Genomic DNA, 12,157 nt, shown 5'->3' on the forward strand with positions numbered 1-12,157 from the left:
TTTCCTTTCCTTTTTCTTTTTTGTGTGATTTAGACTACGACGTTCCACAAACGCCTAATTCATTTTTATGGTCGTTGCGCCTTCGTTGTGTTCTTGTTCGGAAGTCGAAAAAACGCACCCTATCATCACTACTTTAAAAAAAAACTAGTACTACTACTATGGAATAGACTGCTTTAATTTTAAGGAAAACTTTTAAGTGGACTGATTTATGGTCTGTGTGATTGATATATTAACAGTCAATCATAATGCGACTAATAATATATAATTGCAGATGTTAAAAGAAAAAAAAAAATTGACGGCAAGTGGTATATAATAATGCAAGTTATCGAATAACAAAAAACGGAGTGTAAATAATATATTTTTCAAAACAAAAATCCAAAATTTAATTAAATGTTTAAGTGAAGTTCTCATTTAAGCAAAACTTTAACCTTTCATTCGTGCTTAAGGTCACGATCCTCTTAATTATTTGCAAGTAATTACTGCATACGCGAAGTTTTTATTGCCGGATGTATCCAAGTCGTCGGAAAAAGGAAAAGGACAAAAAAGCACACGCCTATACATACCTCACATGAAGAGAAAGAATTTCAAATAGATAATACTACTACTATTATACAAAATTTTTTAATATATTATGGCAAAAAAAAAAAGAGAAAGAAAAATGTTCTAGGTTTGGTACGCAAGCATAAATTTGGGACAAAATTAAAATAGGACATTTCACTTTAGGGGGAAAAAGAAAAGTAGTTGGTATAGAGTACTGTGAAATTGCAGATTAGGTTATTGTGTTCTGTACGTTCAAATCCAATACTCCATATATCGACCCAGAGAGTAACAAATGTATTAAGAGTCCTAGTAGTCGTTAGGTGGATGCGGAGAATTTTGAAATACAACGTTAAAAGGACTCAATTTCAATGGCCGTTGTTGACCTGGAAAAGAGAAGTACTACTGTTAAATTAAAAGCGGAGAAAGAGTGACCTGTCCCGAGAAAATTGCCAAATAGTAATACTACTTAAATTAAATCTCAGTAGTAATACACATTATTGCCTCTTATATCCAATTAATGAATATAATGCGGAACAGCTCCGTTTGGATTGGCTTATTTTTCAAAATAAGTTTTTTAAATACAACATTACAGAAATATAAAAATAAAAACAACTCAAAAAACATCTTATCTATACAATACATCAAATATTTCAAAAAAAATCTATAGTAAGTTTTTTTTTTTTATATACACACCGCTACAATAAAACTTTTTGATGTATGCATGCATGTTCCCTCTTAGACACGTTAGCACATTTCACAATCACAACCCGAAAAAAGAAAAAGAAGAAAAAAAAAAAAAGGTGACGAAATCCTTCTCAATATCCCCTCATACATCACCAACCGACAGCCCATGTAATGGTTTCTTTTTCGCATTAACTAGAATCCTACACTTTGTTTATCCCTCTCTACGACATTTTGTTACTAGTTTATCGCTTGCATATTTGTTTTAGAAAGAAAGAAAAAAAGTATGTACTTGGAAGTTAAAATGCATTCAATGGTGATGCAAGTGTGTTCTAATAACAAAGTATTGTAGACATATTTTCTAATTATTTTTGTTGTATTGCAATCCATTCAATTGTTGGTCCCTTCTAAGCAAAAAAAAAAAAAAAAAAATTGTGAGATTAGCACTTGATCCATGCACGAGTTGGGTCATGCATAAATTTTACCCCGGACAACAATAATGTCTAGCGCTTGTGTGGCTGTGTATGATTGGGAGTTGGATTAGGTTGGACGAGTGGGTTGATTATTGAACCGTGCAGGTTAGACCGATTAGGGGGAGTGGGCCCACTTTATCGCGACAGTTGGGAAGCTCCCGGCGGCCAGCTCAGCAAAACCACCGACGCCTGCCAGCGCTTCTGTTTCTTCCTTAGTGTGTTTTCCTACTTAGACAGGATATACTCTGTGGGGAAATTAAGCCCCCAAAGTCAAATCAAGGGAAGAAAAGGATCAGGTAAAATATACTCCACCATGCACGTACCGTCTAAATTCTGAGGTAGGCAACACGCACGCGAAAGCAGATTACGGTTCTGGCCTCTAATGAGGGAATAAAAGAACAGCCAAGCCAATACATGGCTGAATAAAGTGCTTTGTTGGCTCAATAATCAGAATGATTAATGCACTAATAATCCATCCGACCAAATTCCCGAATAACTGCTTGATAGAATTACTACTAGTTAATCCTTGACTAATAAAATACAAGGATCCAACCATCTTATTATTTGGATTACGTTTAATGCGGTACAATTTTATTTTGATATTTTCTTTGGTCAAAGACCAAAGAATTACTAATAGACTTGACAAATAATTGGTTCGGACCGGAGTAGTAATACTTTCAAGCATTTTGTGATGAATGCTCCACTAAATAAAATCAAATATGAGTAAGTTGAACACAAACCCAAAGTAACTAATTAATGCTACTCTCTCCGTCCCACTTTGATAGTCCTGGTTCTTTTTTCACACAATTTAATAAAAAGTACTCCCTCCGTCCCACTTTGATAGTCTTGTTTTCCTTTTTCGTCTGTCCCAAATTGTAGTCCACTTTCCCATTAAGAAATGTAGTAATCTTTCAAATTGTCTAAAATACCCTTATTATTAATACATTGTTATTAAATACTAACCCACTACATTGAATACATTGAACTTTTCCAATACTAACCCATTAGCTGTAACTGATATTAATTGACACTCTTCGTGATTAGCATAAGGGTATTTTAGGAAATTATTAATCTAAATTTATGTTTCCAACCAAATTAATTACACTTTCTTAATGTGTGTGAAAAAAAAAAAACCAAGACTAACAAAACGGGACGGAGGGAGTAGTTAACTTTGTTGGAACAATCAATTTAGGTAACTATTTTCCTAAAATACCCTCGCATTAATTAGAGTACAACTTTATGGGAACTTGAATTGATGGTAAAAAAGAATCAACTCTCATTAAATGGGATACGTTTATAGTAACAACAACTTACATTGAATAAGGGTATTTTAAGAAAATTAAAATACAACTACATTCTTCAATTGGAAAGTGGACTACAATTTGGAACAGACGAAAAAAGAAAACAGGACTATCAAAAGTGGGATGGAGGGAGTATTTTGTAGTTGAGAGGACAGTCCAACTGGAAAGTAGGGAACATGATGTTTGTATTTGAGACTTGAAGTCGACTTCTCTTTTTCTCTTGTAATTAATTTTGTGCCTTCTATTTTTCTCTTGTAATAATTTTGTGCCTTCCATACAGCAGAAAACAAAAAAAAAAAAAAAATCAAAAAAGTTTTGACAAAAGGTTTCATGCGGGTGCAATGTAACCCATCGCATAATATGGTGGTCATCAAGACAGACGTCTACTGGTGATTGGTGACCTCCATATTAATATTGGTGGAGCGAGACTCTGAAAAGGCCTATTATGGTGACAATTAAAGGGGAAAATCATTATGGCAATTGATGGATAACGATGAAAGGGTTTGTCAATTTGTGAACTGTGATAACGAAAGAACTCAAAGGGAAAGGAGGGCGGAAAAAGAAGCATCCGAAAGTTTCTAGTTAATCATTATGGGAAATTGCAAACAAGATGATTAGCTTTCTAATTTCACACACACCACCACTTCTTCAGTGGCTTTCAATGGCTTATATATATATATATATTACCTACCGTATGGTATTAATATTTGATTTTGGTGATGATCTATCGTACCTACCGCTGTTCTACTAAGACAGCAACTGTGCTAGGTCCATCTCTCTCTCTCTCTCTGAACCACTCAAATGCCACCCGAACAGTACATAATTTTGTTCTTCACATTTAACAATAGCCGCCTGTACTATAGTCCAGGGTCTACCAAAGACTTTAACTTCAAATTGAAGTGCTTCGCCTAATGTTTTGGAAATTCTTCACGCTCTCACATGTAGAACACTGTTTCCGTCCAAACGACTTCCTCTGCCTCTGTCGGTTTTATATTTATGGTCCAAAGTAGAGCCACGTTTTGGACAATTTGATCATCCTATAGAGTGTGAACATGGAAATTCATGAGAAATCAGAAGGTGGAGGAAATTTTTTCCAGTTTGAGACCATTAATGGAATTGCCAAAGGAGACGAGGGAAAAGTTATTGAAGACGTCTGCAGCATTAGCGATTTTTATTCGAACGCAATCCAAAGCATTGGGTTTTGCACGGAGTCCCGGAAGAGCAGGAGGAAATGCTCACCAATAATTCCACCCACCAAAAAAAAGGGGAGAAGAGAGAAAAAAAAAAAAGGGGCAATCCACTGGAAGAATCCATCTGTATTCTGTTTGTGACCACAGGCATGTGCTGGCCTTTTACCCCCAGATTCCTGTACTCTCTGTACAGAGATCCCAAAAAGGTCTTACTACTTTCTCTGCACTGACAATAATGCTGATTCTTGGCACCCCCGCCCCGCCGGCGGTTACCGGTTCTGACAGGGTCCCTACACCATCTTTATTGGGATTCGAGTGCCGTTAAACCCCTGAGCTATTCTAGAATGTACACACGCGCACAAAATTCTCTCTCTTTCTCTTTCTTTTTTCTGCAATCTAAAGTACGTACTACAACAGTTTTTACCCCCTCCCCTGCGGTAGGGCGTGCTGCTGGCCATAGTTAGTTGCTGTGACCGATGAGATTGGGGTAGGTGGACTAATGGAATCTGGTGGGGGCCTTGAAATGCCATCCTTTCTAGCATTGTTGGGTGTGTTTGGATCCCTTGTTTTTGGGACTGTTTTTGAAAAATTGTTTTTCACATTCCAAATGCTACAGTAAATGTGTATTTCTAAAACAACTCCAAAAACACCATATCCAAACATTATATCAAAAACAACTACATATGTATATTTCAATTTGTATATTTCAATTATGTATATTATATATATATTATATTATATTAATATAAATTGAAATATACAAATTGAAAATTATATATATATATATTATATATTATATAAATTAATATTATACATAATATAATATAATATACATAATATGTAATATTGTATACATAAATGTGTAAATATTTATACATAATATATTATGTACATTATATTATAATATATACATTATTAATGTATAATATTATTCTGTACATTATTGTGTATAATAATGTTATGTATAATATATAATATACATAATATGTAATAATGTAAAATGTATATTATGTATAATATATTATATTATGTATATTATATTATATATATACAATATTATGTATATTATACAAATTGAAAATTATATATTATATATTTATATATTATATATTATATGAATATTTATATAATGAAATATACAATAAATATTACAAATTGAAATATTATATACACACCATATTTATAATATTATAATATTTATAATTAATATTAATGTATATTATTTATATTAACTATTTATATATTTATTTATACATATTATAAATATTTTTATATATTTATATGAATATTATATATTATATAAATTATATATAATATAACATATATTATATATTATATATATTATACATTTATATAAATGTACATTTATACATAATATATATATTAATGTATATTTATAATATACATTTATATTATGTATTATATATAATATAATACATTTATAATATATTTATACATTTATATTAATATACATAATATTAATTTTATATTTATACATAATATTAATACATTTGTACATTTATATTAATTATATTAATACATTTATACTTAATATTAATATATATTAATAAAATTATAATTTATACATTCATATAATATTCATTTGTAATTTATACATTTATAATAATATAGACTTATACGTTTATAAATATATTTATATTATGTATTATATATAATATAATGCATTTATAATACATTTATATATTTTTATATAAATACAAAAATATATTTATTTATAAATATTTATAAATGTATATTTATATAAAAATTATAAATTATAAATTGTAATTTATACATTTATATAATATTCATTTATAATTTATACATTTATAATAATATACACTTATATATTTATAAATATATTTATATTATGTATTATATATAATATAATACATTTATAATACATTTATATATTTTTTAGCGAATATATAAATATATTTATTTATAAACTTTTATAAATGTATTATAAATGCATAAATGTATATAAAAATAAAAATTATAAATTATAAAAATACCCAAAAATATGTTTTAAAAATACCTCTAAAAATAATCCAAAAAAATCTCCAGTAAAAGTTTTTCATATAGTTTTTGAAAAACAACTCCAAAAACAACTAATCCAAACAGACTTGTATTTCAAAAACAAAATGCTACAGTGCTGTTTTTGAAAAACAACCCCAAAAACAGCTAATCCAAACGGAGCCGTTGTTTTTCTCGAGAGAAACTTTTTTATCATCTTCTTCTTTTCTCTTTGAGCATGTGGCTCGTTTGAACTGGATGTTTGTGCTTCGTAGAAGAGACAAAATGGGAAAAGTCAAGGAATGAAGTGGGTGGCGTGGTCGAGACACTGCTGATGGGAAACTAGTCCAATAGCAGAGAATCAAGTTGGAATGTGGACCAAAGAAGGAACCCATGCTCTGGCTCCCCAGTTTTTTGTTTTTGAAAGCCAAAAATTATTAATGCCCATCTAACTTGTACCTTTGGACCCATGCTCCAGCCTCAAGATCTAAATGGAACATAATTCTCAGAACTGAAGATTAAACCACTTTATTCGTGTAGTTTTCGAACTCATGGGTGGTCCTGACAAGCTTTTAGGCCAACAGCTGAAAATCTCTATATCTGTCTCTGAAGCTAGAAGATAACTGGATAAAAAACAAACCTTGTAGCTTAAAAATTTTTTAGTTCCAGATCTGACCCCATTTCATTCATACAGATACTGTTCTTCAGGGACACATACAAGGAATTTGTCGACCGCATCGCCTTAAAACTTGGCTTGACACTTTTGTTTATTTATTGCTTTCCATCTTTGCATATCAAACCGGGCATTAATCTGCTTATTTACATACTTATGGATAAATCTTTTATGCACTCTAACTATACACCAAATGCATGTCACATATACAAAGTTTGATACTTTAAATACAAAGTGAAATTATATAACATGCATTTAATCCCATAAATGTATATATTCACTGAGCAAAAAAGATTTATTCTTTCTTTTTTAGGTCAGAAAAGATTAATCCTACGCTCATTCCATCTTTACAGATCAAACAGGGCGGGCTTTGCAAGGAATTGTCATGTTCCTAGTCCATTTACAAGTATGAGTGAGACCTTGATGTCCGGGCCTGACTCTCGAGCCTTTTAACCCAAAACGGATCGGCCGAAAAACCAAATCCCTCTTTAAGGCCTCCATGACGTCGTTCCCTCCATTGGCGTCGGAGATTTCCATCCTGGCATGCAGAACGGTGTCGTTTTTCTTGGGCATTGCAGACTGCCATTTTTCGGGGTTGATGGACAACAGGAGCTCCAAGCCGTCGTAAACAAATAACTCTGAGGATGAGAGAGGCGCTGGAGGGGGTTGTGAGGGTGGCGGAGGCCCAGGTGGAGACAATAAATTGATTGGTCAGAATTTGATCTTTATAGTTTCCTCTATATCTATTTTGATATATAGATTGCAGAATGTAATCTAAAGCCTGCAGGGGAGTCGATTAAGCGTATGCATTGCGCAATTAAGCTGTGATGACAGAAATTCTTGTCCAGCGGAAGCAAAATCGTGCATGGACTCTGTCTAGGGAGGAACGTCATAAAAGAGTGATTTTTTCGGAGTCCTTTCGGTCGAAAAGGTCTCCCTTGGGGTGAGGAACAGTTTTCACACGTAGTTTCGTTGAGTACAGCGTTGGATTCTAGAGGTAGAAACAAAACACTAGGATCTGCAGAACAAGCACCTTCGGGTGATGTATATAAACAAACTAGCGAGGTTTGGATTTGTTTTGGACTAAAACACTAGGATCTGCTGAACAAGGCCCGCGTACGTACCATTCGAGGACAATGTTCATTATATCCAATTCAGGAACCTAAACCCATTGTTCATTATGTCCTACGTATCTTAATGTACTAGAAGCAGATTCCACGCTGAACAAATACGCATGGCCTATGCAGGGTGAAAATATACAAGAATTGACAGCTATCAAAGAAGGCGCAATAGTCTCCTCCAAAAGCAGAGAAGGAAATGAAACGGCTTGTTAAGTTAACATCAATAGTAAGTTGAACATTCCCCACTGGTACCGTTCCACGTTCCACCTCCAATTGGAGCTGGGAAATTCACCCATAGATCCCCACAAATGACTCTGAGCATCGTTTCTCTGCTCCAGTATGAGCCAGAGACGTATGTTGCTCTCATATCTAATCTCAAATAAAAATCCAAAATCCCAATTTTTCGTCCTTCACCCATTGCATCCACCACCGAAGCTTCGGGGAGATTTCCCCTAGGATCCGGGAGAGAAAAATTAGCTCTCAGACTGGCTTCAGTCTTGCCCTCCAGGTGCAACGGATCAATCATGGCGGCATCCACGAGTCGATTTCTGTAAACCAGGTATCCTTGAATGTGCGGAAAGGAGATTCTTGATTTCTGGTTCGTACTCTTGACAGTTATATTCGTCTCCCATCTGGCCTTCAATGTTGAATTGGCGATGTCGAAATAAGGCACGTTAAATGACTCCACCTTAAAGTCTGGGACGCCAGAGCCAAAAAATAGCCAAGTGAATAAGCTGAACGTTATTGTGCAAACCATTAGAACAATCATGACGATAAGCGCGAGGCGAGCAAACTCATAACCTTTGGATGGCTGGGGAGAAATGTTGGGTAATTGAGCAGATGAGTAATAGACCGTGCCCGGCGGTGGTCCTGCGCCATTGTAGTAGTTAGGATAGGCGGTGTAGGGGTGACCATAATAGCCTTGTTGCGGTGGAGGGAAGGGCTGGGGACAGCCTACGGGAGCATATCCCATTACAGGTCTTGTGGTTTCATCATTCGACATATCCCTCTCCCTCTCTCTCTCTGCACGCTGCAGGGCAGGAACGGGAGGAAGAGAGAGAGAGAGGAAGCAAAGCAGCTACCTGAATAGGAGAGAAAGGGGGAGACAGAGAATATGGAGATCAAATTAAGGAGATCTCCAAGGTGTTCAATAGATATCCGCGCTATAGATAGAGATATCCCATTAAGAGAGGACGAGACTAATTTGTATGGAAACCACCAAAATGTTACTCTGACCAATATGTGGCTAGAGAATTAGTTAAATTTATTTTTGATAGATCAGTGTGGGTTAAAATTGTGGACGTGCATGTTTGATTTATGATTTTATGGATGAGCAAGTATTAGCATATTTAGGATTCGTATACATCGATTTTCTGGTGCCCTCCATCCTCCCTCCATCTTTTGATACAATCATCACAATCATAGTTCATGGAGATCAATTCTTCCTTCTGCACCACCACGATTTGCAGGTCACTCGTTCGAAACACTTCTTGGGTGACAGTGCTAGAAAAGTGGACATGACGTTTTTCAGAACAGAAGTCACATGCTTCTATCCAGTGATAGAAGCTTCTTTTGAATGGTTAAAGTTTGTCCTTGTACAAACATTTGTAGAAAGTTTATTACATACGAGTCTGGTCGTTAATAAATATGTTTTAAGGGAGATGCTTGTATCATTAGTATCCTCGAATCAACGTGTCTTAGCTTGTCCCATGTATTACCAGGTGGATGAGTTTATCCTTTTTCTTGTTTGCTTGTCCTCTGTTGACAAGTTCATTAGAAAACTTGGCGAAGGTTCTTTGTTCCAGTTTCGCTAGACTCGGTAGATTCTGATTTTTTTTTTTTCTCACCATTATGTTTTGCGTAAAAGATTGCAGAATCTGCAGAATCATTATGTTTTTTCTCACCATTCAGTAGCGGGGCTTGACAGTCGAGGGAGAATCATCATTTTCCATCAAGCAAATATAAGATGGTTTTATCAAGAGCTGGTGCAACAATAGGAAGAGGGTCTCATTAAAATTACGTAACTAGCATATATGTTCATTTTGACCCAGAATCGAAAAAAAAAACAAGGGGAGTTACACATACGAACTATACAAGCGATTGATAAAGAACTTTGTACATGAAAAACCATTGTCTATGGTTCGGTTGGATAAAAAGAAAATCATACCTGATTTTTACAATTCCGAACGATTTATGTCATATCCAATAATCTTTACAAAATTTCACTAGGACCACTACTAGATGATTACTTAACCACCGGCAAATGTAGGCCTCTTCGCCTCCGCCACTCACATCCGGAAAGATTGCCGGCAGCAAGCTAGGCAAGAAAGCAAGGTGCAGAGGCACCATTCAAATTTTTGGTCGTCATCATACCTCCAATAAGTACCTAGACAAGCATACAAACGGTACATGAACGAATGGAATTACAACGAAGCGTGGAAAATTTCTGCTACAAATCAAAGCACCATCACTGCCTTGAGGGGTTTACTAAGGGTAACAAAAGAAAGGGAAGAGGTATTTATTAAAAAAAAAAAAGCACCTACGCCTCTGAAGAATGAAGGAGATCTCTAATCAGAAAATTAAACAGCCATTGTGATCGCATAAGAACCATTAAACGGCTTAAATTTGCACACAACTTGATGCTGTGCATAAAATTTCTCTCAAACTAAGGATTGATACAGGATCTATCAATCAAAGAAGAGAATTTCCGGATCAAAAGCTAGATGGAGCAAGCTCAAAACAGGTAGTCGCGGAATTAATGTCACAGAACTCACCAAAAATCAAGTAAATATTAGACATTCCGTCTGCGAATCTTCTGCTAACGTCCCATCTCCTCCGGCGGGTGAAAAGTTGATCTTTAGATCTTCACAAAACACTCTTAAGGTTTCCTTCCTCCAAACGGAGCCGGATTGAAATTTAGCCTCCATTCTCAACCTCACGCTAACAAACAACATACCTCCGTTTTTATTTTCAATGATTTCTCCAGCTAGAAAAGGTTTGCCGGGGGCCGTGGCATTATCCATTCTAATTTGAAGACTAAGGAGACGATTCCCGTGCGAATAAAAAGGCTCAACGGCAGCGGCAGCCAAGGGATAATTCTTGTAGAAGATGGAAGCCTTGACGGAATCAAAATCAACTCTGAGATCGGTGTCAGGTTTGAAGACAGTAATGTTAACATCCCAATTGGCCGTAATTACGGAATCGTTTCCATTGAGATTGGATACAGCGAGCGATGAAACATCGAACTCTGGGATTTGTGTACCGAATAGGAACCAAATCACCAAGCTTACCATGCACATGCTAACAATCAAAGTCACCATGGTCACCAGCATCACTCGGCCAAATCTTTTGCTACTGTCGTCTTCAGGGAGGGCCCAACCCGATGGCCCGTAATTCCTCGAGTTGTACCACACGTTGAAAGATGGAGAAACCTGCTTTTTAGATTCGGTGGGGGCGCCGGGGTAGCCAAAATACGGGGGCTGTGGAGGAGGAGGAGGAGGATAAGCTCCCTGCAGGACGTACCCCGGTACTGGTGGTGGTGGTGCTTGTGAATACTTATTACCGTCGTTATTCATGGAGGGGTACCCCATTACAAATCGGTTATCAGACATTGAAGAAGCCATGGCCATAGGTATCTAAGATCCCCCTCCCCCTCTCCTTGCTTGCAGGAGAGAAACATTTAATTTAGAGCAAGTAAGGCGAAAGGGAGAAGGAAACAGGAGAAACAAAGATCAAGATTCTAAAGTGCATTGGTGGTGATATGAGTAGTTAAGAAAACGCGAAACCAAAGAAGCATTAGATAAGATGAGAGGTTATGGTTATATGGGGTGCATTAGTAGTAACAAGTGGCAGAATTTTGGTAAAAGCAGCCACGCATCAAGGTAAGATGACTAGACTTTGGTCCCAGCATTTCGGGCCTGAAAATCACAATTCATAGATAGTCCACCATTTCTACACCAAATGGCCTTGTCTTACCTGAGGTGAGCAGGACTGGAATGCTTGGAGAGGAGAGAAAGACGGGAAGTTGCAGCCTGATATTTCTTTCTTCATGGCAATTGGCATCCATCATCTCATGATGATAATTATGTCACTTCATCTCTTGATGTATTTATTATATCATCCGGTTTCCACACACATGCGAGAGAAAACAACAGAGATTAGC

General features: G+C 35.7%; 2 protein-coding genes across 2 annotated transcripts; both read right to left on the reverse strand.

Annotated features, from left to right (window-relative positions):
* Nucleotides 1-7,893: 7,893 nt before the first annotated feature.
* Nucleotides 7,894-9,253, reverse strand: LOC113695830 (uncharacterized). Its single transcript, XM_027214996.2, has 2 exons — nt 8,797-9,253; nt 7,894-8,691 (listed from the first exon to the last, which is right to left on the reverse strand). The coding sequence occupies exons 1-2, from the start codon at nt 8,996-8,998 to the stop codon at nt 8,216-8,218; spliced, it is 678 nt and encodes a 225-aa protein (XP_027070797.2). The 5' UTR covers nt 8,999-9,253; the 3' UTR covers nt 7,894-8,215.
* A 752-nt stretch (nt 9,254-10,005) lies between these two features.
* Nucleotides 10,006-12,134, reverse strand: LOC113695791 (uncharacterized). Its single transcript, XM_072054656.1, has 2 exons — nt 10,770-12,134; nt 10,006-10,381 (listed from the first exon to the last, which is right to left on the reverse strand). Exon 1 carries the CDS (start codon nt 11,622-11,624, stop codon nt 10,776-10,778), a length of 849 nt encoding a protein of 282 aa, XP_071910757.1. The 5' UTR covers nt 11,625-12,134; the 3' UTR covers nt 10,006-10,381; nt 10,770-10,775.
* Nucleotides 12,135-12,157: the final 23 nt, after the last annotated feature.

This window comes from Coffea arabica, chromosome 6e, assembly GCF_036785885.1.
Source record: "Coffea arabica cultivar ET-39 chromosome 6e, Coffea Arabica ET-39 HiFi, whole genome shotgun sequence".
Classification (NCBI taxonomy): Eukaryota; Viridiplantae; Streptophyta; class Magnoliopsida; order Gentianales; family Rubiaceae; genus Coffea; species Coffea arabica.

Coding starts and splice junctions, on each gene's coding strand:
- LOC113695830 (XM_027214996.2), bottom strand. CDS start 8,998: ATGTCGAATGATGAAACCACAAGACCTGTAATGGGATATGCTCCCGTA. Junction 8,692..8,796: donor TTCTCCCCAGCCATCCAAAG/GTTATGAGTTTG, acceptor CTGGCGTCCCAG/ACTTTAAGGTGGAGTCATTT.
- LOC113695791 (XM_072054656.1), bottom strand. CDS start 11,624: ATGGCCATGGCTTCTTCAATGTCTGATAACCGATTTGTAATGGGGTAC.